This window comes from Ascaphus truei, unplaced genomic scaffold, assembly GCF_040206685.1.
Source record: "Ascaphus truei isolate aAscTru1 unplaced genomic scaffold, aAscTru1.hap1 HAP1_SCAFFOLD_841, whole genome shotgun sequence".
Classification (NCBI taxonomy): Eukaryota; Metazoa; Chordata; class Amphibia; order Anura; family Ascaphidae; genus Ascaphus; species Ascaphus truei.
Window position 1 is genome coordinate 1 of NW_027457179.1, and position 25,934 is coordinate 25,934.

At 53.2% G+C, this 25,934-nt stretch overlaps 1 protein-coding gene across 1 annotated transcript in view; it reads left to right on the plus strand.

Moving 5' to 3' along the window:
- Positions 1 to 486: 486 nt before the first annotated feature.
- Positions 487 to 25,934, plus strand: part of LOC142486400 (cullin-9-like) — a 144,234-nt gene continuing 118,786 nt past the window's right edge. Inside the window, exon 1 of the mRNA XM_075584994.1 lies at positions 487 to 524. Within this exon, the coding sequence (XP_075441109.1) occupies positions 508 to 524 (17 nt within the window). The 5' untranslated portion in view covers positions 487 to 507. The remainder of the gene's footprint in view (positions 525 to 25,934) is intronic.

A 25,934-nucleotide genomic window follows, 5' to 3' on the forward strand; every position in this document is an offset into this window, starting at 1 on the left:
AGCACTGTGTATTATACCCTGCCCCTCCTGTGTATTATACCCATCCCCACCGCCATCAGCACCATGCTGAGCACGCCGGGGTAAGGATAGCACTGTGTATTATACCCTGCCCCTCCTGTGTATTATACCCATCCCCAGCGCCATCAGCACCATGCTGAGCACGCCGGGGTAAGGATAGCACTGTGTATTATACCCTGCCCCTCCTGTGTATTATACCCTGCCCCTCCTGTGTATTATACCCTGCCCCTCCTGTGTATTATACCCTGCCCCTCCTGTGTATTATACCCTGCCCCTCCTGTGTATTATACCCATCCCCACCGCCATCAGCACCATGCTGAGCACGCCGGGGTAACCATAGCACTGTGTATTATACCCATCCCCTCCTGTGTATTATACCCATCCCCACCGCCATCAGCACCATGCTGAGCACGCCGGGGTAAGGATAGCACTGTGTATTATACCCTGCCCCTCCTGTGTATTATACCCATCCCCAGCGCCATCAGCACCATGCTGAGCACGCCGGGGTAAGGATAGCACTGTGTATTATACCCTGCCCCTCCTGTGTATTATACCCATCCCCACCGCCATCAGCAAGATGCTGAGCACGCCGGGGTAACCATAGCACTGTGTATTATAACCTGCCCCTCAAACCCAGGGTGGTAAAGAGAGAGAGATGCTCCTTCTGAGGGTCATCCGCATATCTCAGATAAGTGCTGCATGTGGTAGGGGTGAGGAGCTTGTTCAGGTAGCTGGGTAGCTTGCCCAGAAAGTATTTGAGGGTGAGACAGGAAAGGTGAACTTTGCGCCTAGACTCTAGTGATGACCAATCTAGTTCTTTGAGCATTTCGCAGTGATGTGTGTTGTAGTTGCATTGGAGAACAAATCGACAAATTGAATTGTAGAGGGTGTCAAGTTTGCTAAGGTGGGTTTGGGGTGCCGAGCCGTATACTATGTCTCCATAGTCAATAATTGGCATTAGCATCTGCTCTTATAACCTGCCAATACAGAGCGATGCCCCTACCTGTGTATTATAACCTGTCAGGACAGAGCGATGCCCCCACCTGTGTTTTATAACCTGTCAGGACAGAGCGATGCCCCCACCTGTGTTTTATAACCTGTCAGGACAGAGCGATGTCTCCACCTGTGTATTATAACCTGCTACAACAGAGCGATGCCCCTACCTGTGTATTATAACCTGTCAGGACAGAGCGATGCCTCCACCTGTGTATTATAACGTGCTAGGACAGAGCGATGCCCTCACCTGTGTATTATAACGTGCTAGGACAGAGCGATGCCCCTACCTGTGTATTATAACCTGTCAGGACAGAGCGATGCCTCCACCTGTGTATTATAACGTGCTAGGACAGAGCGATGCCCTCACCTGTGTATTATAACGTGCTAGGACAGAGCGATGCCCTCACCTGTGTATTATAACCTGTCAGGACAGAGCGATGCCTCCACCTGTGTATTATAACGTGCTAGGACAGAGCGATGCCCTCACCTATGTATTATAACCTGGCATGACAGAGCGGTGTTAGAATAACCCTTTCTATATAATACTCAGGAATCAGATTTACAGTTCAAAATCGGCAGTCTTTATTTCTTCAATCAGCTCAGTGTTTTACCAAGAATACATATTAGATACTTCTATTCAGTGTCAAGTATCTGAAGGTAGTATCTTATGCTTCAGACAGCTCCCTTCTTATACACTTAGAACAAAGAGATATAAATCACTTGTCTTAGCTAACTTGCTTCGGCCGACTAAATTACATACTAACTTACATAACTGTTTTTCTGTACCAGGCTGTACCTACTCAATACTAGACCAAGTTGCCATCAGCAAGCATCTGTCTAGGAATGTTAGGAACTTATCACTAAAATGTCTTGATTTCAAGTTGCCCCTGTGACTGTATGCCTGGGTGCTGTGTTAGTGACTGGGTGCTGTGTTAATGCCTGGGTGCTGTGTTAGTGACTGGGTGCTGTGTTAGTGACTGGGTGCTGTGTTAGTGACTGTATGCCTGGGTGCTGTGTTAGTGCCTGGGTGCTGTGTTAGTGCCTGGGTGCTGTGTTAGTGCCTGGGTGCTGTGTTAGTGCCTGGGTGCTGTGTTAGTGCCTGGGTGCTGTGTTAGTGACTGGGTGCTGTGTTAGTGACTGTATGCCTGGGTGCTGTGTTAGTGCCTGGGTGCTGTGTTAGTGCCTGGGTGCTGTGTTAGTGCCTGGGTGCTGTGTTAGTGACTGGGTGCTGTGTTAGTGACTGGGTGCTGTGTTTGTGACTGGGTGCTGTGTTAGTGACTGGGTGCTGTGTTAGTGCCTGGGTGCTGTGTTAGTGACTGGGTGCTGTGTTAGTGCCTGGGTGCTGTGTTAGTGACTGGGTGCTGTGTTAGTGACTGTACGCCTGGGTGCTGTGTTAGTGACTGGGTGCTGTGTTAGTGCCTGGGTGCTGTGTTAGTGACTGGGTGCTGTGTTAGTGACTGGGTGCTGTGTTAGTGACTGGGTGCTGTAGTAGTGACTGGGTGCTGTGTTAGTGACTGGGTGCTGTGTTAGTGACTGGGTGCTGTGTTAGTGACTGGGTGCTGTGTTAGTGACTGGGTGCTGTGTTAGTGACTGGGTGCTGTGTTAGTGACTGGGTGCTGTGTTAGTGACTGGGTGCTGTGTTAGTGACTGGGTGCTGTGTTAGTGACTGGGTGCTGTGTTAGTGACTGGGTGCTGTGTTAGTGACTGTATGCCTGGGTGCTGTGTTAGTGACTGGGTGCTGTGTTAATGCCTGGGTGCTGTGTTAGTGACTGGGTGCTGTGTTAGTGCCTGGGTGCTGTGTTAGTGACTGGGTGCTGTGTTAGTGCCTGGGTGCTGTGTTAGTGACTGTATGCCTGGGTGCTGTGTTAGTGACTGGGTGCTGTGTTAGTGACTGGGTGCTGTGTTAGTGACTGGGTGCTGTGTTAGTGACTGGGTGCTGTGTTAGTGACTGGGTGCTGTGTTAGTGACTGGGTGCTGTGTTAGTGCCTGGGTGCTGTGTTAGTGACTGGGTGCTGTGTTAGTGCCTGGGTGCTGTGTTAGTGACTGGGTGCTGTGTTAGTGACTGTATGCCTGGGTGCTGTGTTGGTGACTGGGTGCTGTGTTAGTGACTGGGTGCTGTGTTGGTGACTGGGTGCTGTGTTAATGACTGGGTGCTGTGTTAGTGCCTGGGTGCTGTGTTAGTGACTGGGTGCTGTGTTAGTGCCTGGGTGCTGTGTTAGTGACTGGGTGCTGTGTTAGTGCCTGGGTGCTGTGTTAGTGACTGGGTGCTGTGTTAGTGACTGTATGCCTGGGTGCTGTGTTGGTGACTGGGTGCTGTGTTAATGACTGGGTGCTGTGTTAGTGACTGGGTGCTGTGTTAGTGACTGGGTGCTGTGTTAGTGACTGGGTGCTGTGTTAGTGACTGGGTGCTGTGTTAGTGACTGGGTGCTGTGTTAGTGACTGGGTGCTGTATTAATGACTGGGTGCTGTGTTAGTGACTGGGTGCTGTGTTAGTGACTGGGTGCTGTGTTAGTGACTGGGTGCTGTGTTAGTGACTGGGTGCTGTGTTAGTGACTGGGTGCTGTGTTAGTGACTGGGTGCTGTGTTAGTGCCTGGGTGCTGTATTAATGACTGGGTGCTGTGTTAGTGCCTGGGTGCTGTGTTAGTGACTGGGTGCTGTGTTAATGACTGGGTGCTGTGTTAGTGACTGGGTGCTGTGTTAGTGACTGGGTGCTGTATTAATGACTGGGTGCTGTGTTAGTGACTGGGTGCTGTGTTAGTGACTGGGTGCTGTGTTAGTGACTGGGTGCTGTGTTAGTGACTGGGTGCTGTGTTAATGACTGGGTGCTGTGTTAGTGACTGGGTGCTGTGTTAGTGACTGGGTGCTGTGTTAGTGACTGGGTGCTGTGTTAGTGACTGTATGCCTGGGTGCTGTGTTAGTGACTGGGTGCTGTGTTAGTGACTGGGTGCTGTGTTAGTGACTGGGTGCTGTGTTAGTGACTGGGTGCTGTGTTAGTGCCTGGGTGCTGTGTTAGTGACTGGGTGCTGTGTTAGTGACTGGGTGCTGTGTTAGTGACTGGGTGCTGTGTTAGTGACTGGGTGCTGTGTTAGTGACTGGGTGCTGTGTTAGTGACTGGGTGCTGTGTTAGTGACTGGGTGCTGTGTTAGTGCCTGGGTGCTGTGTTAGTGACTGGGTGCTGTGTTAGTGCCTGGGTGCTGTGTTAATGACTGGGTGCTGTGTCAGTGACTGGGTGCTGTATTAATGACTGGGTGCTGTGTTAGTGACTGGGTGCTGTGTTAGTGCCTGGGTGCTGTGTTAATGACTGGGTGCTGTGTCAGTGACTGGGTGCTGTATTAATGACTGGGTGCTGTGTTAGTGACTGGGTGCTGTGTTAGTGACTGGCTGCTGTGTTAGTGACTGGCTGCTGTGTTAGTGACTGGCTGCTGTGTTAATGACTGGGTGCTGTGTTAGTGACTGGCTGCTGTGTTAGTGACTGGCTGCTGTGTTAATGACTGGCTGCTGTGTTAGTGACTGGGTGCTGTGTTAGTGACTGGGTGCTGTGTTAGTGACTGGGTGCTGTGTTAGTGACTGGGTGCTGTGTTAGTGACTGGGTGCTGTGTTAGTGCCTGGGTGCTGTGTTAGTGACTGGGTGCTGTGTCAGTGACTGGGTGCTGTGTCAGTCACTGGGTGCTGTGTCAGTGACTGGGTGCTGTGTTAGTGACTGGGTGCTGTGTTAGTGACTGGGTGCTGTGTTAATGACTGGGTGCTGTGTTAGTGCCTGGGTGCTGTGTCAGTGACTGGGTGCTGTGTTAATGACTGGGTGCTGTGTTAGTGCCTGGGTGCTGTGTCAGTGACTGGGTGCTGTGTTAGTGACTGGGTGCTGTGTTAGTGACTGTATGCCTGGGTGCTGTGTTAGTGACTGGGTGCTGTGTTAGTGACTGGGTGCTGTGTTAGTGACTGGGTGCTGTGTTAGTGCCTGGGTGCTGTGTTAGTGCCTGGGTGCTGTGTTAGTGCCTGGGTGCTGTGTTAGTGACTGGGTGCTGTGTTAGTGACTGGGTGCTGTGTCAGTGACTGGGTGCTGTGTCAGTGACTGGGTGCTGTGTTAGTGACTGGGTGCTGTGTTAGTGCCTGGGTGCTGTGTTAGTGCCTGGGTGCTGTGTTAGTGCCTGGGTGCTGTGTTAGTGACTGGGTGCTGTGTTAGTGACTGGGTGCTGTGTTAGTGACTGGGTGCTGTGTTAGTGACTGGGTGCTGTGTTAATGACTCGGTGCTGTGTTAATGACTCGGTGCTGTGTTAGTGACTGGGTGCTGTGTTAGTGACTGGGTGCTGTGTTAGTGACTGGGTGCTGTGTTAGTGACTGGGTGCTGTGTTACTGACTGGGTGCTGTGTTAGTGACTGGGTGCTGTGTTAGTGACTGGGTGCTGTGTTAGTGCCTGGGTGCTGTGTTAGTGCCTGGGTGCTGTGTTAGTGACTGGGTGCTGTGTTAGTGACTGGGTGCTGTGTTAGTGCCTGGGTGCTGTGTTAGTGACTGGGTGCTGTGTTAGTGACTGGGTGCTGTGTTAGTGACTGGGTGCTGTGTTAGTGACTGGGTGCTGTGTTAGTGCCTGGGTGCTGTGTTAGTGACTGGGTGCTGTGTCAGTGACTGGGTGCTGTGTCAGTGACTGGGTGCTGTTTTAGTGACTGGGTGCTGTGTTAGTGACTGGGTGCTGTGTTAATGACTGGGTGCTGTGTTAGTGCCTGGGTGCTGTGTCAGTGACTGGGTGCTGTGTTAATGACTGGGTGCTGTGTCAGTGCCTGGGTGCTGTGTCAGTGACTGGGTGCTGTGTTAGTGACTGGGTGCTGTGTTAGTGACTGTATGCCTGGGTGCTGTGTTAGTGACTGGGTGCTGTGTTAGTGACTGGGTGCTGTGTTAGTGCCTGGGTGCTGTGTTAGTGCCTGGGTGCTGTGTTAGTGCCTGGGTGCTGTGTTAGTGACTGGGTGCTGTGTTAGTGACTGGGTGCTGTGTTAGTGACTGGGTGCTGTGTTAGTGACTGGGTGCTGTGTTAGTGACTGGATGCTGTGTTAGTGACTGGGTGCTGTGTTAGTGACTGGGTGCTGTTAGTGCCTGGGTGCTGTGTTAGTGACTGGGTGCTGTGTTAGTGACTGGGTGCTGTGTTAGTGCCTGGGTGCTGTGTTAGTGCCTGGGTGCTGTGTCGGTGACTGGGTGCTGTGTCAGTGACTGGGTGCTGTGTTAGTGCCTGGGTGCTGTGTTAGTGACTGGGTGCTGTGTTAGTGACTGGGTGCTGTGTTAGTGACTGGGTGCTGTGTCGGTGCCTGGGTGCTGTGTTAGTGACTGGGTGCTGTGTTAGTGACTGGGTGCTGTGTTAGTGACTGTATGCCTGGGTGCTGTGTTAGTGACTGGGTGCTGTCTTAGTGACTGGGTGCTGTTAGTGCCTGGGTGCTGTGTTAGTGACTGGGTGCTGTGTTAGTGACTGGGTGCTGTGTCAGTGCCTGGGTGCTGTGTCGGTGACTGGGTGCTGTGTTAGTGACTGGGTGCTGTGTTAGTGCCTGGGTGCTGTGTTAGTGACTGGGTGCTGTGTTAGTGACTGGGTGCTGTGTTAGTGCCTGGGTGCTGTGTTAGTGCCTGGGTGCTGTGTTAGTGACTGGGTGCTGTGTTAGTGCCTGGGTGCTGTGTTAGTGACTGGGTGCTGTGTTAGTGACTGGGTGCTGTGTTAGTGACTGGGTGCTGTGTTAGTGACTGGGTGCTGTGTTAGTGACTGGGTGCTGTGTTAGTGACTGGGTGCTGTGTTAGTGACTGGGTGCTGTGTTAGTGACTGGGTGCTGTGTTAATGACTGGGTGCTGTGTTAGTGACTGGGTGCTGTGTTAGTGCCTGGGTGCTGTGTTAGTGACTGTATGCCTGGGTGCTGTGTTAGTGAATGGGTGCTGTGTTAGTGACTGGGTGCTGTGTTAGTGACTGGGTGCTGTTAGTGACTGGGTGCTGTGTTAGTGCCTGGGTGCTGTGTTAGTGCCTGGGTGCTGTGTTGGTGACTGGGTGCTGTGTCGGTGACTGGGTGCTGTGTTAGCGACTGGGTGCTGTGTTAGTGACTGGGTGCTGTGTTAGTGACTGGGTGCTGTGTTAGTGCCTGGGTGCTGTGTTAGTGCCTGGGTGCTGTGTCGGTGACTGGGTGCTGTGTTAGTGACTGGGTGCTGTGTTAGTGACTGGGTGCTGTGTTAATGACTGGGTGCTGTGTTAGTGACTGGGTGCTGTGTTAGTGACTGGGTGCTGTGTTAGTGCCTGGGTGCTGTGTTAGTGACTGTATGCCTGGGTGCTGTGTTAGTGACTGGGTGCTGTGTTAGTGACTGGGTGCTGTGTTAGTGACTGGGTGCTGTGTTAGTGACTGGGTGCTGTGTTAGTGACTGGGTGCTGTGTTAGTGACTGGGTGCTGTGTTAGTGACTGGGTGCTGTGTTAGTGACTGGGTGCTGTGTTAGTGACTGGGTGCTGTGTTAGTGACTGGGTGCTGTGTTAGTGACTGGGTGCTGTGTTAGTGCCTGGGTGCTGTGTTAGTGACTGGGTGCTGTGTTAGTGACTGGGTGCTGTGTTAGTGACTGGGTGCTGTGTTAGTGACTGTATGCCTGGGTGCTGTGTTAGTGACTGGGTGCTGTGTTAGTGCCTGGGTGCTGTGTTAGTGCCTGGGTGCTGTGTTAGTGACTGGGTGCTGTGTTAGTGACTGGGTGCTGTGTTAGTGACTGGGTGCTGTGTTAGTGACTGGGTGCTGTGTTAGTGACTGGGTGCTGTGTTAGTGACTGGGTGCTGTGTTAGTTACTGGGTGCTGTGTTAGTGACTGGGTGCTGTGTTAGTGACTGGGTGCTGTGTTAGTGACTGGGTGCTGTGTTAGTGACTGGGTGCTGTGTTAGTGACTGGGAGCTGTGTTAGTGACTGGGTGCTGTGTTAGTGACTGGGTGCTGTGTTAGTGACTGGGTGCTGTGTTAGTGACTGGGTGCTGTGTTAGTGACTGTATGCCTAGGTGCTGTATTAATGACTGGGTGCTGTGTTAGTGACTGGGTGCTGTGTTAGTGCCTAGGTGCTGTGTTAATGACTGGGTGCTGTGTCAGTGACTGGGTGCTGTGTCAATGACTGGGTGCTGTGTTAGTGCCTGGGTGCTGTGTTAGTGACTGGATGCTGTGTTGGTGACTGGGTGCTGTGTTAGTGACTGGGTGCTGTGTTAGTGACTGGGTGCTGTGTTAGTGACTGGGTGCTGTGTTAGTGACTGGGTGCTGTGTTAGTGACTGGCTGCTGTGTTAGTGACTGGGTGCTGTGTTAGTGCCTGGGTGCTGTGTTAGTGACTGGGTGCTGTGTTAGTGACTGTATGCCTAGGTGCTGTGTTAATGACTGGGTGCTGTGTTAGTGACTGGGTGCTGTGTTAGTGACTGGGTGCTGTGTCAGTGACTGGGTGCTGGGTTAGTGACTGGGTGCTGTGTTAGTGACTGGGTGCTGTGTTAGTGCCTGGGTGCTGTGTTAGTGACTGGGTGCTGTGTTAGTGACTGGGTGCTGTGTCAGTGACTGGGTGCTGTGTTAATGACTGGGTGCTGTGTTAGTGACTGGGTGCTGTGTTAATGACTCGGTGCTGTGTTAGTGACTGGGTGCTGTGTTAGTGACTGGGTGCTGTGTTAGTGACTGGGTGCTGTGTTAGTGACTGGGTGCTGTGTTAGTGACTGGGTGCTGTGTTAGTGACTGGGTGCTGTGTTAGTGACTGGGTGCTGTGTTAGTGACTGGGTGCTGTGTTAGTGACTGGGTGCTGTGTTAGTGACTGGGTGCTGTGTTAGTGACTGGGTGCTGTGTTAGTGACTGGGTGCTGTGTTAGTGACTGGGTGCTGTGTTAGTGACTGGGTGCTGTGTTAGTGACTGGGTGCTGTGTTAGTGACTGGGTGCTGTGTTAGTCACTGGGTGCTGTGTTAGTCACTGGGTGCTGTGTTAGTGCCTGGGTGCTGTGTTAGTGACTGGGTGCTGTGTTAGTGACTGGGTGCTGTGTTAGTGCCTGGGTGCTGTGTTAGTGCCTGGGTGCTGTGTCGGTGCCTGGGTGCTGTGTCAGTGCCTGGGTGCTGTGTTAGTGCCTGGGTGCTGTGTTAGTGCCTGGGTGCTGTGTTAGTGACTGGGTGCTGTGTTAGTGACTGGGTGCTGTGTTAGTGACTGGGTGCTGTGTTAGTGACTGGGTGCTGTGTTAGTGACTGGGTGCTGTGTTAGTGACTGGGTGCTGTGTTAGTGCCTGGGTGCTGTGTTAGTGCCTGGGTGCTGTGTTAGTGCCTGGGTGCTGTGTTAGTGACTGGGTGCTGTGTTAGTGACTGGGTGCTGTGTTAGTGACTGGGTGCTGTGTTAGTGACTGGGTGCTGTGTTAGTGCCTGGGTGCTGTGTTAGTGCCTGGGTGCTGTGTTAGTGCCTGGGTGCTGTGTTAGTGAGTGGGTGCTGTGTTAGTGACTGGGTGCTGTGTTAGTGCCTGGGTGCTGTGTTAGTGCCTGGGTGCTGTGTTAGTGACTGGGTGCTGTGTTAGTGCCTGGGTGCTGTGTTAGTGCCTGGGTGCTGTGTTAGTGCCTGGGTGCTGTATTAGTGCCTGGGTGCTGTGTTAGTGCCTGGGTGCTGTGTTAGTGCCTGGGTGCTGTGTTAGTGACTGGGTGCTGTGTTAGTGACTGGGTGCTGTGTTAGTGACTGGGTGCTGTGTTAGTGACTGGGTGCTGTGTTAGTGACTGGGTGCTGTGTTAGTGACTGGGTGCTGTGTTAGTGACTGGGTGCTGTGTTAGTGACTGGGTGCTGTGTTAGTGACTGGGTGCTGTGTTAGTGACTGGGTGCTGTGTTAGTGACTGGGTGCTGTGTTAGTGACTGGGTGCTGTGTTAGTGACTGGGTGCTGTGTTAGTGACTGGGTGCTGTGTTAGTGACTGGGTGCTGTGTTAGTGACTGGGTGCTGTGTTAGTGACTGGGTGCTGTGTTAGTGACTGGGTGCTGTGTTAGTGCCTGGGTGCTGTGTTAGTGAGTGGGTGCTGTGTTAGTGACTGGGTGCTGTGTTAGTGCCTGGGTGCTGTGTTAGTGCCTGGGTGCTGTGTTAGTGACTGGGTGCTGTGTTAGTGACTGGGTGCTGTGTTAGTGACTGGGTGCTGTGTTAGTGCCTGGGTGCTGTGTTAGTGACTGGGTGCTGTGTTAGTGACTGGGTGCTGTGTTAGTGACTGGGTGCTGTGTTAGTGACTGGGTGCTGTGTTAGTGACTGGGTGCTGTGTTAGTGACTGGGTGCTGTGTTAGTGACTGGGTGCTGTGTTAGTGACTGGGTGCTGTGTTAGTGACTGGGTGCTGTGTTAGTGACTGGGTGCTGTGTTAGTGACTGGGTGCTGTGTTAGTGACTGGGTGCTGTGTTAGTGACTGGGTGCTGTGTTAGTGACTGGGTGCTGTGTTAGTGACTGGGTGCTGTGTTAGTGACTGGGTGCTGTGTTAGTGACTGGGTGCTGTGTTAGTGACTGGGTGCTGTGTTAGTGACTGGGTGCTGTGTTAGTGACTGGGTGCTGTGTTAGTGACTGGGTGCTGTGTTAGTGACTGGGTGCTGTGTTAGTGACTGGGTGCTGTGTTAGTGACTGGGTGCTGTGTTAGTGACTGGGTGCTGTGTTAGTGCCTTGGTGCTGTGTTAGTGACTGGGTGCTGTGTTAGTGACTGGGTGCTGTGTTAGTGACTGGGTGCTGTGTTAGTGACTGGGTGCTGTGTTAGTGACTGGGTGCTGTGTTAGTGACTGGGTGCTGTGTTAGTGACTGGGTGCTGTGTTAGTGACTGGGTGCTGTGTTAGTGCCTTGGTGCTGTGTTAGTGACTGGGTGCTGTGTTAGTGACTGGGTGCTGTGTTAGTGACTGGGTGCTGTGTTAGTGACTGTATGCCTGGGTGCTGTGTTAGTGACTGGGTGCTGTGTTAGTGCCTGGGTGCTGTGTTAGTGCCTGGGTGCTGTGTTAGTGCCTGGGTGCTGTGTTAGTGCCTGGGTGCTGTGTTAGTGCCTGGGTGCTGTGTTAGTGCCTGGGTGCTGTGTTAGTGACTGGGTGCTGTGTTAGTGACTGGGTGCTGTGTTAGTGACTGGGTGCTGTGTTAGTGACTGGGTGCTGTGTTAGTGACTGGGTGCTGTGTTAGTGACTGGGTGCTGTGTTAGTGACTGGGTGCTGTGTTAGTGACTGGGTGCTGTGTTAGTGACTGGGTGCTGTGTTAGTGACTGGGTGCTGTGTTAGTGACTGGGTGCTGTGTTAGTGACTGTATGCCTAGGTGCTGTATTAATGACTGGGTGCTGTGTTAGTGACTGGGTGCTGTGTTAGTGCCTAGGTGCTGTGTTAATGACTGGGTGCTGTGTCAGTGACTGGGTGCTGTGTTAATGACTGGGTGCTGTGTTAGTGCCTGGGTGCTGTGTTAGTGCCTGGGTGCTGTGTTAGTGACTGGGTGCTGTGTTAGTGACTGGGTGCTGTGTTGGTGACTGGGTGCTGTGTTAGTGACTGGGTGCTGTGTTAGTGACTGGGTGCTGTGTTAGTGACTGGGTGCTGTGTTAGTGACTGGGTGCTGTGTTAGTGACTGGCTGCTGTGTTAGTGACTGGGTGCTGTGTTAGTGCCTGGGTGCTGTGTTAGTGACTGGGTGCTGTGTTAGTGACTGTATGCCTAGGTGCTGTGTTAATGACTGGGTGCTGTGTTAGTGACTGGGTGCTGTGTCAGTGACTGGGTGCTGGGTTAGTGACTGGGTGCTGTGTTAGTGACTGGGTGCTGTGTTAGTGACTGGGTGCTGTGTTAGTGCCTGGGTGCTGTGTTAGTGCCTGGGTGCTGTGTTAGTGACTGGGTGCTGTGTTAGTGACTGGGTGCTGTGTCAGTGACTGGGTGCTGTGTTAATGACTGGGTGCTGTGTTAGTGACTGGGTGCTGTGTTAGTGACTGGGTGCTGTGTTAGTGACTGGGTGCTGTGTTAGTGACTGGGTGCTGTGTTAGTGACTGGGTGCTGTGTTAGTGACTGGGTGCTGTGTTAGTGACTGGGTGCTGTGTTAGTGACTGGGTGCTGTGTTAGTGACTGGGTGCTGTGTTAGTGACTGGGTGCTGTGTTAGTGACTGGGTGCTGTGTTAGTGACTGGGTGCTGTGTTAGTGACTGGGTGCTGTGTTAGTGACTGGGTGCTGTGTTAGTGACTGGGTGCTGTGTTAGTGACTGGGTGCTGTGTTAGTGACTGGGTGCTGTGTTAGTGACTGGGTGCTGTGTTAGTGCCTGGGTGCTGTGTTAGTGACTGGGTGCTGTGTTAGTGACTGGGTGCTGTGTTAGTGACTGGGTGCTGTGTTAGTGACTGGGTGCTGTGTTAGTGACTGGGTGCTGTGTTAGTGCCTGGGTGCTGTGTTAGTGACTGGGTGCTGTGTTAGTGCCTGGGTGCTGTGTTAGTGACTGGGTGCTGTGTTAGTGACTGGGTGCTGTGTTAGTGCCTGGGTGCTGTGTTAGTGACTGGGTGCTGTGTTAGTCACTGGGTGCTGTGTTAGTGACTGGGTGCTGTGTTAGTGACTGGGTGCTGTGTTAGTGACTGGGTGCTGTGTTAGTGACTGGGTGCTGTGTTAGTGACTGGGTGCTGTGTTAGTGACTGGGTGCTGTATTAATGACTGGGTGCTGTGTTAGTGACTGTATGCCTGGGTGCTGTGTTAGTGACTGGGTGCTGTGTTAGTGACTGGGTGCTGTTAGTGACTGGGTGCTGTGTTAGTGCCTGGGTGCTGTGTTAGTGACTGGGTGCTGTGTTAGTGACTGGGTGCTGTTAGTGACTGGGTGCTGTGTTAGTGCCTGGGTGCTGTGTTAGTGACTGTATGCCTGGGTGCTGTGTTAGTGACTGGGTGCTGTGTTAGTGACTGGGTGCTGTGTTAGTGACTGTGTGCTGTTAGTGACTGGGTGCTGTGTTAGTGCCTGGGTGCTGTGTTAGTGCCTGGGTGCTGTGTTAGTGACTGGGTGCTGTGTTAGTGACTGGGTGCTGTGTTAGTGCCTGGGTGCTGTGTTAGTGCCTGGGTGCTGTGTTAGTGCCTGGGTGCTGTGTTAGTGCCTGGGTGCTGTGTTAGTGCCTGGGTGCTGTGTTAGTGACTGGGTGCTGTGTTAGTGACTGGGTGCTGTGTTAGTGACTGGGTGCTGTGTTAGTGACTGGGTGCTGTGTTAGTGACTGGGTGCTGTGTTAGTGACTGGGTGCTGTGTTAGTGACTGGGTGCTGTGTTAGTGACTGGGTGCTGTGTTAGTGCCTGTATGCCTGGGTGCTGTGTTAGTGACTGGGTGCTGTGTTAGTGACTGGGTGCTGTGTTAGTGACTGGGTGCTGTGTTAGTGACTGGGTGCTGTGTTAGTGACTGGGTGCTGTGTCAGTGACTGGGTGCTGTGTCAGTGACTGGGTGCTGTGTTAGTGACTGGGTGCTGTGTTAGTGACTGGGTGCTGTGTTAGTGACTGGGTGCTGTGTTAGTGACTGGGTGCTGTGTTAGTGACTGGGTGCTGTGTTAGTGACTGGGTGCTGTGTTAGTGACTGGGTGCTGTGTTAGTGACTGGGTGCTGTGTTAGTGACTGGGTGCTGTGTTAGTGACTGGGTGCTGTGTTAGTGACTGGGTGCTGTGTTAGTGACTGGGTGCTGTGTTAGTGACTGGGTGCTGTGTTAGTGACTGGGTGCTGTGTTAGTGACTGGGTGCTGTGTTAGTGACTGGGTGCTGTGTTAGTGACTGGGTGCTGTGTTAGTGCCTGGGTGCTGTGTTAGTGACTGGGTGCTGTGTTTGTGACTGGGTGCTGTGTTAGTGACTGTATGCCTGGGTGCTGTGTTAGTGACTGGGTGCTGTGTTAATGACTGGGTGCTGTGTTAGTGACTGGGTGCTGTGTTAATGACTGGGTGCTGTGTTAATGACTGGGTGCTGTGTTAGTGACTGGGTGCTGTGTTAGTGACTGGGTGCTGTGTTAGTGACTGTATGCCTGGGTGCTGTGTTAGTGACTGGGTGCTGTGTTAGTGACTGGGTGCTGTGTTAGTGACTGGGTGCTGTGTTAGTGACTGGGTGCTGTGTTAATGACTGGGTGCTGTGTTAGTGACTGGGTGCTGTGTTAATGACTGGGTGCTGTGTTAGTGACTGGGTGCTGTGTTAATGACTGGGTGCTGTGTTAGTGACTGGGTGCTGTGTTAATGACTGGGTGCTGTGTTAGTGACTGGGTGCTGTGTTAATGACTGGGTGCTGTGTTAGTGACTGGGTGCTGTGTTAGTGACTGTATGCCTGGGTGCTGTGTTAGTGACTGGGTGCTGTGTTAGTGCCTGGGTGCTGTGTTAGTGCCTGGGTGCTGTGTTAGTGACTGGGTGCTGTGTTAGTGACTGGGTGCTGTGTTAGTGACTGGGTGCTGTGTTAGTGACTGGGTGCTGTGTTAGTGACTGGGTGCTGTGTTAGTGACTGGGTGCTGTGTTAGTGACTGGGTGCTGTGTTAGTGCCTGGGTGCTGTGTTAATGACTGGGTGCTGTGTTAGTGCCTGGGTGCTGTGTTAATGACTGGGTGCTGTGTTAGTGACTGGGTGCTGTGTTAGTGCCTGGGTGCTGTGTTAGTGACTGGGTGCTGTGTTAGTGCCTGGGTGCTGTGTTAGTGACTGGGTGCTGTGTTAGTGACTGGGTGCTGTGTTAGTGACTGGGTGCTGTGTTAGTGACTGGGTGCTGTGTTAGTGACTGGGTGCTGTGTTAGTGACTGGGTGCTGTGTTAGTGACTGGGTGCTGTGTTAGTGACTGGGTGCTGTGTTAGTGACTGGGTGCTGTGTTAGTGACTGGGTGCTGTGTTAGTGACTGGGTGCTGTGTTAGTGACTGGGTGCTGTGTTAGTGACTGGGTGCTGTGTTAGTGACTGGGTGCTGTGTTAGTGACTGGGTGCTGTGTTAATGACTGGGTGCTGTGTTAGTGACTGGGTGCTGTGTTAGTGACTGGGTGCTGTGTTAGTGACTGGGTGCTGTGTTAGTGACTGGGTGCTGTGTTAGTGACTGGGTGCTGTGTTAGTGACTGGGTGCTGTGTTAGTGCCTGGGTGCTGTGTTAGTGACTGGGTGCTGTGTTAGTGACTGTATGCCTGGGTGCTGTGTTAGTGACTGGGTGCTGTTAGTGACTGGGTGCTGTGTTAGTGACTGGGTGCTGTGTTAGTGCCTGGGTGCTGTGTTAGTGACTGGGTGCTGTGTCGGTGACTGGGTGCTGTGTCGGTGACTGGGTGCTGTGTCAGTGACTGGGTGCTGTGTTAGTGACTGGGTGCTGTGTTAGTGACTGTATGCCTGGGTGCTGTGTTAGTGACTGGGTGCTGTTAGTGACTGGGTGCTGTGTTAGTGACTGGGTGCTGTGTTAGTGCCTGGGTGCTGTGTTAGTGACTGGGTGCTGTGTCGGTGACTGGGTGCTGTGTCAGTGACTGGGTGCTGTGTTAGTGACTGGGTGCTGTTAGTGACTGGGTGCTGTGTTAGTGACTGGGTGCTGTGTTAGTGACTGGGTGCTGTGTTAGTGACTGGGTGCTGTGTTAGTGACTGGGTGCTGTGTTAGTGACTGGGTGCTGTGTTAGTGACTGGGTGCTGTGTTAGTGACTGGGTGCTGTGTTAGTGACTGAGTGCTGTGTTAGTGACTGGGTGCTGTGTTAGTGACTGGGTGCTGTGTTAGTGACTGTATGCCTGGGTGCTGTGTTAGTGACTGGGTGCTGTGTTAGTGACTGGGTGCTGTGTTAGTGACTGGGTGCTGTGTTAGTGACTGGGTGCTGTGTTAGTGACTGGGTGCTGTGTTAGTGCCTGGGTGCTGTGTTAGTGACTGGGTGCTGTGTTAGTGACTGGGTGCTGTGTCAGTGACTGGGTGCTGTGTCAGTGACTGGGTGCTGTGTTAGTGACTGGGTGCTGTTAGTGACTGGGTGCTGTGTTAGTGACTGGGTGCTGTGTTAGTGCCTGGGTGCTGTGTTAGTGACTGGGTGCTGTGTCGGTGACTGGGTGCTGTGTCGGTGACTGGGTGCTGTGTCAGTGACTGGGTGCTGTGTTAGTGACTGGGTGCTGTGTTAGTGACTGTATGCCTGGGTGCTGTGTTAGTGACTGGGTGCTGTTAGTGACTGGGTGCTGTGTTAGTGACTGGGTGCTGTGTTAGTGCCTGGGTGCTGTGTTAGTGACTGGGTGCTGTGTCGGTGACTGGGTGCTGTGTCAGTGACTGGGTGCTGTGTTAGTGACTGGGTGCTGTTAGTGACTGGGTGCTGTGTTAGTGACTGGGTGCTGTGTTAGTGACTGGGTGCTGTGTTAGTGACTGGGTGCTGTGTTAGTGACTGGGTGCTGTGTTAGTGACTGGGTGCTGTGTTAGTGACTGGGTGCTGTGTTAGTGACTGGGTGCTGTGTTAGTGACTGAGTGCTGTGTTAGTGACTGGGTGCTGTGTTAGTGACTGGGTGCTGTGTTAGTGACTGTATGCCTGGGTGCTGTGTTAGTGACTGGGTGCTGTGTTAGTGACTGGGTGCTGTGTTAGTGACTGGGTGCTGTGTTAGTGACTGGGTGCTGTGTTAGTGACTGGGTGCTGTGTTAGTGCCTGGGTGCTGTGTTAGTGACTGGGTGCTGTGTTAGTGACTGGGTGCTGTGTCAGTGACTGGGTGCTGTGTCAGTGACTGGGTGCTGTGTTAGTGACTGGGTGCTGTGTTAGTGACTGGGTGCTGTGTTAGTGACTGGGTGCTGTGTTAGTGACTGGGTGCTGTGTTAGTGCCTGGGTGCTGTGTTAGTGCCTGGGTGCTGTGTTAGTGCCTGGGTGCTGTGTTAGTGCCTGGGTGCTGTGTTAGTGCCTGGGTGCTGTGTTAGTGACTGGGTGCTGTGTTAGTGCCTGGGTGCTGTGTTAGTGCCTGGGTGCTGTGTTAGTGACTGGGTGCTGTGTTAGTGACTGGGTGCTGTGTTAGTGACTGGGTGCTGTGTTAGTGACTGGGTGCTGTGTTAGTGACTGGGTGCTGTGTTAGTGACTGGGTGCTGTGTTAGTGACTGGGTGCTGTGTTAGTGACTGGGTGCTGTGTTAGTGACTGGGTGCTGTGTTAGTGACTGGGTGCTGTGTTAGTGACTGGGTGCTGTGTTAGTGACTGGGTGCTGTGTTAGTGACTGGGTGCTGTGTTAGTGACTGTATGCCTGGGTGCTGTGTTAGTGACTGGGTGCTGTGTTAGTGACTGGGTGCTGTGTTAGTGACTGGGTGCTGTGTTAGTGACTGGGTGCTGTGTTAGTGACTGGGTGCTGTGTTAGTGACTGGGTGCTGTGTTAGTGACTGGGTGCTGTGTTAGTGACTGGGTGCTGTGTTAGTGACTGTATGACTGGGTGCTGTGTTAGTGACTGGGTGCTGTGTTAGTGACTGGGTGCTGTGTTAGTGACTGGGTGCTGTGTTAGTGCCTGGGTGCTGTGTTAGTGCCTGGGTGCTGTGTTAGTGCCTGGGTGCTGTGTTAGTGCCTGGGTGCTGTGTTAGTGCCTGGGTGCTGTGTTAGTGCCTGGGTGCTGTGTTAGTGCCTGGGTGCTGTGTTAATGACTGGGTGCTGTGTTAGTGACTGGGTGCTGTGTTAATGACTGGGTGCTGTGTTAGTGACTGGGTGCTGTGTTAGTGCCTGGGTGCTGTGTTAGTGACTGGGTGCTGTGTTAGTGCCTGGGTGCTGTGTTAGTGACTGGGTGCTGTGTTAGTGACTGGGTGCTGTGTTAGTGACTGGGTGCTGTGTTAGTGACTGGGTGCTGTGTTAGTGACTGGGTGCTGTGTTAGTGACTGTATGCCTGGGTGCTGTGTTAGTGACTGGGTGCTGTGTTAGTGACTGGGTGCTGTGTTAGTGACTGGGTGCTGTGTTAGTGACTGGGTGCTGTGTTAGTGACTGGGTGCTGTGTTAGTGCCTGGGTGCTGTGTTAGTGCCTGGGTGCTGTGTTAGTGCCTGGGTGCTGTGTTAGTGACTGGGTGCTGTGTTAGTGACTGGGTGCTGTGTTAGTGCCTGGGTGCTGTGTTAGTGACTGGGTGCTGTGTTAGTGACTGGGTGCTGTGTTAGTGACTGGGTGCTGTGTTAGTGACTGGGTGCTGTGTTAGTGCCTGGGTGCTGTGTTAGTGACTGGGTGCTGTGTTAGTGACTGGGTGCTGTGTTAGTGACTGGGTGCTGTGTTAGTGACTGGGTGCTGTGTTAGTGCCTGGGTGCTGTGTTAGTGACTGGGTGCTGTGTTAGTGCCTGGGTGCTGTGTTGGTGACTGGGTGCTGTGTCGGTGCCTGGGTGCTGTGTCGGTGCCTGGGTGCTGTGTTAGTGACTGGGTGCTGTGTTAGTGACTGGGTGCTGTGTTAGTGCCTGGGTGCTGTGTTAGTGACTGGGTGCTGTGTTAGTGACTGGGTGCTGTGTTAGTGACTGGGTGCTGTGTTAGTGACTGGGTGCTGTGTTAGTGACAGGGTGCTGTGTTAGTGACAGGGTGCTGTGTTAGTGCCTGGGTGCTGTGTTAGTGCCTGGGTGCTGTGTTAGTGACTGGGTGCTGTGTTAGTGACTGGGTGCTGTGTTAGTGACTGGGTGCTGTGTTAGTGACTGGGTGCTGTGTTAGTGACTGGGTGCTGTGTTAGTGACTGGGTGCTGTGTTAGTGACTGGGTGCTGTGTTAGTGCCTGGGTGCTGTGTTAGTGACTGGGTGCTGTGTTAGTGACTGGGTGCTGTGTTAGTGCCTGGGTGCTGTGTTAGTGACTGGGTGCTGTGTTAGTGACTGTATGCCTGGGTGCTGTGTTAGTGACTGGGTGCTGTGTTAGTGACTGGGTGCTGTGTTAGTGCCTGGGTGCTGTGTTAGTGACTGTATGCCTGGGTGCTGTGTTAGTGACTGGGTGCTGTGTTAGTGCCTGGGTGCTGTGTTAGTGACTGGGTGCTGTGTTAATGACTGGGTGCTGTGTTAGTGACTGGGTGCTGTGTTAGTGACTGGGTGCTGTGTTAGTGACTGGGTGCTGTGTTAGTGACTGGGTGCTGTGTTAGTGACTGTATGCCTGGGTGCTGTGTTAGTGACTGGGTGCTGTGTTAGTGACTGGGTGCTGTGTTAGTGACTGGGTGCTGTGTTAGTGACTGGGTGCTGTGTTAGTGACTGGGTGCTGTGTTAGTGACTGGGTGCTGTGTTAGTGACTGGGTGCTGTGTTAGTGACTGGGTGCTGTGTTAGTGACTGGGTGCTGTGTTAGTGCCTGGGTGCTGTGTTAGTGACTGGGTGCTGTGTTAGTGACTGGGTGCTGTGTTAATGACTGGGTGCTGTGTTAATGACTGGGTGCTGTGTTAGTGACTGGGTGCTGTGTTAGTGACTGGGTGCTGTGTTAGTGACTGGGTGCTGTGTTAGTGACTGGGTGCCTGGGTGCTGTGTTAATGACTGGGTGCTGTGTTAGTGACTGGGTGCTGTGTTAGTGACTGGGTGCTGTGTTAGTGACTGGGTGCTGTGTTAGTGACTGGGTGCTGTGTTAGTGACTGGGTGCTGTGTTAGTGACTGGGTGCTGTGTTAGTGACTGGGTGCTGTGTTAGTGACTGGGTGCTGTGTTAGTGCCTGGGTGCTGTGTTAGTGACTGAGTGCTGTGTTAGTGACTGGGTGCTGTGTTAGTGACTGGGTGCTGTGTTAGTGACTGGGTGCTGTGTTAGTGACTGGGTGCTGTGTTAGTGCCTGGGTGCTGTGTTAGTGACTGGGTGCTGTGTTAGTGACTGGGTGCTGTGTTAGTGACTGGGTGCTGTGTTAGTGACTGGGTGCTGTGTTAGTGACTGGGTGCTGTGTTAGTGACTGGGTGCTGTGTTAGTGACTGGGTGCTGTGTTAATGCCTGGGTGCTGTGTTAGTGACTGGGTGCTGTGTTAGTGACTGGGTGCTGTGTTAGTGACTGTATGCCTGGGTGCTGTGTTAGTGACTGGGTGCTGTGTTAGTGCCTGGGTGCCTGGGTGCTGTGTTAGTGACTGGGTGCTGTGTTAGTGACTGTATGCCTGGGTGCTGTGTTAGTGCCTGGGTGCTGTGTTAGAGACTGGGTGCTGTGTTAGTGCCTGGGTGCTGTGTTAGTGACTGGGTGCTGTGTTAGTGACTGGGTGCTGTGTTAGTGCCTGGGTGCTGTGTTAGTGACTGGGTGCTGTGTTAGTGACTGGGTGCTGTGTTAGTGACTGGGTCCTGTGTTAGTGACTGGGTGCTGTGTTAGTGCCTGGGTGCTGTGTTAATGACTGGGTGCTGTGTTAGTGACTGGGTGCTGTGTTAGTGCCTGGGTGCTGTGTTAGTGACTGGGTGCTGTGTTAGTGACTGGGTGCTGTGTTAGTGACTGGGTGCTGTGTTAGTGACTGGGTGCTGTGTTAGTGACTGGGTGCTGTGTTAGTGACTGGGTGCTGTGTTAGTGACTGGGTGCTGTGTTAGTGACTGGGTGCTGTGTTAGTGCCTGGGTGCTGTGTTAGTGACTGGGTGCTGTGTTAGTGACTGGGTGCTGTGTTAGTGCCTGGGTGCTGTGTTAGTGACTGGGTGCTGTGTTAGTGCCTGGGTGCTGTGTTAGTGACTGGGTGCTGTGTTAGTGACTGGGTGCTGTGTTAGTGACTGGGTGCTGTGTTAGTGACTGGGTGCTGTGTTAGTGACTGGGTGCTGTGTTAGTGACTGGGTGCTGTGTTAGTGACTGGGTGCTGTGTTAGTGCCTGGGTGCTGTGTTAGTGACTGGGTGCTGTGTTAGTGACTGTATGCCTGGGTGCTGTGTTAGTGACTGGGTGCTGTGTTAGTGACTGTATGCCTGGGTGCTGTGTTAGTGCCTGGGTGCTGTGTTAGTGCCTGGGTGCTGTGTTAGTGACTGGGTGCTGTGTTAGTGACTGGGTGCTGTGTTAGTGACTGTATGCCTGGGTGCTGTGTTAGTGCCTGGGTGCTGTGTTAGTGCCTGGGTGCTGTGTTAGTGACTGGGTGCTGTGTTAGTGACTGTATGCCTGGGTGCTGTGTTAGTGCCTGGGTGCTGTGTTAGTGACTGGGTGCTGTGTTAGTGACTGGGTGCTGTGTTAGTGACTGGGTGCTGTGTTAGTGACTGGGTGCTGTGTTAGTGACTGGGTGCTGTGTTAGTGACTGTATGCCTGGGTGCTGTGTTAGTGACTGGGTGCTGTGTTAGTGACTGGGTGCTGTGTTAGTGCCTGGGTGCTGTGTTAGTGACTGGGTGCTGTGTTAGTGACTGGGTGCTGTGTTAGTGACTGGGTGCTGTGTTAGTGACTGGGTGCTGTGTTAGTGACTGGGTGCTGTGTTAGTGCCTGGGTGCTGTGTTAGTGACTGGGTGCTGTGTTAGTGCCTGGGTGCTGTGTCAGTGCCTGGGTGCTGTGTCAGTGACTGGGTGCTGTGTTAGTGACTGGGTGCTGTGTTAGTGACTGGGTGCTGTGTTAGTGACTGGGTGCTGTGTTAGTGCCTGGGTGCTGTGTTAGTGACTGGGTGCTGTGTTAGTGCCTGGGTGCTGTGTTAGTGACTGGGTGCTGTGTTAGTGCCTGGGTGCTGTGTTAATGACTGGGTGCTGTGTTAGTGACTGGGTGCTGTGTTAGTGCCTGGGTGCTGTGTTAGTGACTGGGTGCTGTGTTAGTGACTGGGTGCTGTGTTAGTGACTGGGTGCTGTGTTAGTGACTGGGTGCTGTGTTAGTGCCTGGGTGCTGTGTTAGTGCCTGGGTGCTGTGTTAGTGACTGGGTGCTGTGTTAGTGACTGGGTGCTGTGTTAGTGACTGGGTGCTGTGTTAGTGACTGGGTGCTGTGTTAGTGACTGGGTGCTGTGTTAGTGACTGGGTGCTGTGTTAGTGACTGGGTGCTGTGTTAGTGACTGGGTGCTGTGTTAGTGACTGGGTGCTGTGTTAGTGACTGGGTGCTGTGTTAGTGACTGGGTGCTGTGTTAGTGACTGGGTGCTGTGTTAGTGACTGGGTGCTGTGTTAGTGACTGGGTGCTGTGTTAGTGCCTGGGTGCTGTGTTAGTGACTGGGTGCTGTGTTAGTGACTGGGTGCTGTGTTAGTGACTGGGTGCTGTGTTAGTGACTGGGTGCTGTGTTAGTGCCTGGGTGCTGTGTTAGTGCCTGGGTGCTGTGTTAGTGACTGGGTGCTGTGTTAGTGACTGGGTGCTGTGTTAGTGCCTGGGTGCTGTGTTAGTGCCTGGGTGCTGTGTTAGTGACTGGGTGCTGTGTTAGTGACTGGGTGCTGTGTTAGTGACTGGGTGCTGTGTTAATGACTGGGTGCTGTGTTAATGACTGGGTGCTGTGTTAGTGACTGGGTGCTGTGTTAGTGACTGGGTGCTGTGTTAGTGACTGGGTGCCTGGGTGCTGTGTTAATGACTGGGTGCTGTGTTAGTGACTGGGTGCTGTGTTAGTGACTGGGTGCTGTGTTAGTGACTGGGTGCTGTGTTAGTGACTGGGTGCTGTGTTAGTGCCTGGGTGCTGTGTTAATGACTGGGTGCTGTGTTAGTGACTGGGTGCTGTGTTAGTGACTGGGTGCTGTGTTAGTGACTGGGTGCTGTGTTAGTGACTGGGTGCTGTGTTAGTGCCTGGGTGCTGTGTTAGTGACTGAGTGCTGTGTTAGTGACTGGGTGCTGTGTTAGTGACTGGGTGCTGTGTTAGTGACTGGGTGCTGTGTTAGTGACTGGGTGCTGTGTTAGTGCCTGGGTGCTGTGTTAGTGACTGGGTGCTGTGTTAGTGACTGGGTGCTGTGTTAGTGACTGGGTGCTGTGTTAGTGACTGGGTGCTGTGTTAGTGACTGGGTGCTGTGTTAGTGACTGGGTGCTGTGTTAATGCCTGGGTGCTGTGTTAGTGACTGGGTGCTGTGTTAGTGACTGGGTGCTGTGTTAGTGACTGTATGCCTGGGTGCTGTGTTAGTGACTGGGTGCTGTGTTAGTGCCTGGGTGCCTGGGTGCTGTGTTAGTGACTGGGTGCTGTGTTAGTGACTGTATGCCTGGGTGCTGTGTTAGTGCCTGGGTGCTGTGTTAGTGACTGGGTGCTGTGTTAGTGCCTGGGTGCTGTGTTAGTGACTGGGTGCTGTGTTAGTGACTGGGTGCTGTGTTAGTGCCTGGGTGCTGTGTTAGTGCCTGGGTGCTGTGTTAGTGACTGGGTGCTGTGTTAGTGACTGGGTGCTGTGTTAGTGACTGGGTGCTGTGTTAGTGCCTGGGTGCTGTGTTAATGACTGGGTGCTGTGTTAGTGACTGGGTGCTGTGTTAGTGCCTGGGTGCTGTGTTAGTGACTGGGTGCTGTGTTAGTGACTGGGTGCTGTGTTAGTGACTGGGTGCTGTGTTAGTGACTGGGTGCTGTGTTAGTGACTGGGTGCTGTGTTAGTGACTGGGTGCTGTGTTAGTGACTGGGTGCTGTGTTAGTGACTGGGTGCTGTGTTAGTGCCTGGGTGCTGTGTTAGTGACTGGGTGCTGTGTTAGTGACTGGGTGCTGTGTTAGTGCCTGGGTGCTGTGTTAGTGACTGGGTGCTGTGTTAGTGCCTGGGTGCTGTGTTAGTGACTGGGTGCTGTGTTAGTGACTGGGTGCTGTGTTAGTGACTGGGTGCTGTGTTAGTGACTGGGTGCTGTGTTAGTGACTGGGTGCTGTGTTAGTGACTGGGTGCTGTGTTAGTGACTGGGTGCTGTGTTAGTGCCTGGGTGCTGTGTTAGTGACTGGGTGCTGTGTTAGTGACTGTATGCCTGGGTGCTGTGTTAGTGACTGGGTGCTGTGTTAGTGACTGTATGCCTGGGTGCTGTGTTAGTGCCTGGGTGCTGTGTTAGTGCCTGGGTGCTGTGTTAGTGACTGGGTGCTGTGTTAGTGACTGGGTGCTGTGTTAGTGACTGTATGCCTGGGTGCTGTGTTAGTGCCTGGGTGCTGTGTTAGTGCCTGGGTGCTGTGTTAGTGACTGGGTGCTGTGTTAGTGACTGTATGCCTGGGTGCTGTGTTAGTGCCTGGGTGCTGTGTTAGTGACTGGGTGCTGTGTTAGTGACTGGGTGCTGTGTTAGTGACTGGGTGCTGTGTTAGTGACTGGGTGCTCTGTTAGTGACTGGGTGCTGTGTTAGTGACTGTATGCCTGGGTGCTGTGTTAGTGACTGGGTGCTGTGTTAGTGACTGGGTGCTGTGTTAGTGCCTGGGTGCTGTGTTAGTGACTGGGTGCTGTGTTAGTGACTGGGTGCTGTGTTAGTGACTGGGTGCTGTGTTAGTGACTGGGTGCTGTGTTAGTGACTGGGTGCTGTGTTAGTGCCTGGGTGCTGTGTTAGTGACTGGGTGCTGTGTTAGTGCCTGGGTGCTGTGTCAGTGCCTGGGTGCTGTGTCAGTGACTGGGTGCTGTGTTAGTGACTGGGTGCTGTGTTAGTGACTGGGTGCTGTGTTAGTGACTGGGTGCTGTGTTAGTGCCTGGGTGCTGTGTTAGTGACTGGGTGCTGTGTTAGTGCCTGGGTGCTGTGTTAGTGACTGGGTGCTGTGTTAGTGCCTGGGTGCTGTGTTAATGACTGGGTGCTGTGTTAGTGACTGGGTGCTGTGTTAGTGCCTGGGTGCTGTGTTAGTGACTGGGTGCTGTGTTAGTGCCTGGGTGCTGTGTTAGTGCCTGGGTGCTGTGTTAGTGACTGGGTGCTGTGTTAGTGACTGGGTGCTGTGTTAGTGACTGTATGCCTGGGTGCTGTGTTAGTTACTGGGTGCTGTGTTAGTGCCTGGGTGCTGTGTTAGTGCCTGGGTGCTGTGTTAGTGACTGGGTGCTGTGTTAGTGCCTGGGTGCTGTGTTAGTGACTGGGTGCTGTGTTAGTGACTGGGTGCTGTGTTAGTGCCTGGGTGCTGTGTTAGTGCCTGGGTGCTGTGTTAGTGACTGGGTGCTGTGTTAGTGCCTGGGTGCTGTGTTAGTGACTGGGTGCTGTGTTAGTGACTGGGTGCTGTGTTAGTGACTGGGTGCTGTGTTAATGCCTGGGTGCTGTGTTAGTGCCTGGGTGCTGTGTTAGTGACTGGGTGCTGTGTTAGTGACTGGGTGCTGTGTTAGTGACTGGGTGCTGTGTTAGTGACTGGGTGCTGTGTTAGTGACTGGGTGCTGTGTTAGTGACTGGGTGCTGTGTTAGTGACTGGGTGCTGTGTTAATGACTGGGTGCTGTGTTAGTGCCTGGGTGCTGTGTTAGTGCCTGGGTGCTGTGTTAATGACTGGGTGCTGTGTTAGTGACTGGGTGCTGTGTTAGTGCCTGGGTGCTGTGTTAGTGACTGGGTGCTGTGTTAGTGACTGGGTGCTGTGTTAATGACTGGGTGCTGTGTTAATGACTGGGTGCTGTGTTAGTGACTGGGTGCTGTGTTAGTGACTGGGTGCTGTGTTAGTGACTGGGTGCCTGGGTGCTGTGTTAATGACTGGGTGCTGTGTTAGTGACTGGGTGCTGTGTTAGTGACTGGGTGCTGTGTTAGTGCCTGGGTGCTGTGTTAGTGACTGGGTGCTGTGTTAGTGCCTGGGTGCTGTATTAATGACTGGGTGCTGTGTTAGTGACTGGGTGCTGTGTTAGTGACTGGGTGCTGTGTTAGTGACTGGGTGCTGTGTTAGTGACTGGGTGCTGTGTTAGTGCCTGGGTGCTGTGTTAGAGACTGGGTGCTGTGTTAGTGACTGGGTGCTGTGTTAGTGACTGGGTGCTGTGTTAGTGACTGGGTGCTGTGTTAGTGACTGGGTGCTGTGTTAGTGACTGGGTGCTGTGTTAGTGCCTGGGTGCTGTGTTAGTGCCTGGGTGCTGTGTTAGTGCCTGGGTGCTGTGTTAGTGACTGGGTGCTGTGTCAGTGACTGGGTGCTGTGTTAGTGACTGGGTGCTGTGTTAGTGACTGGGTGCTGTGTTAGTGACTGGGTGCTGTGTTAGTGACTGGGTGCTGTGTTAGTGACTGTATGCCTGGGTGCTGTGTTAGTGACTGGGTGCTGTGTTAGTGACTGGGTGCTGTGTTAGTGACTGGGTGCTGTGTTAGTGACTGGGTGCTGTGTTTGTGACTGGGTGCTGTGTTAGTGACTGGGTGCTGTGTTAGTGACTGTATGCCTGGGTGCTGTGTTAGTGACTGGGTGCTGTGTTTGTGA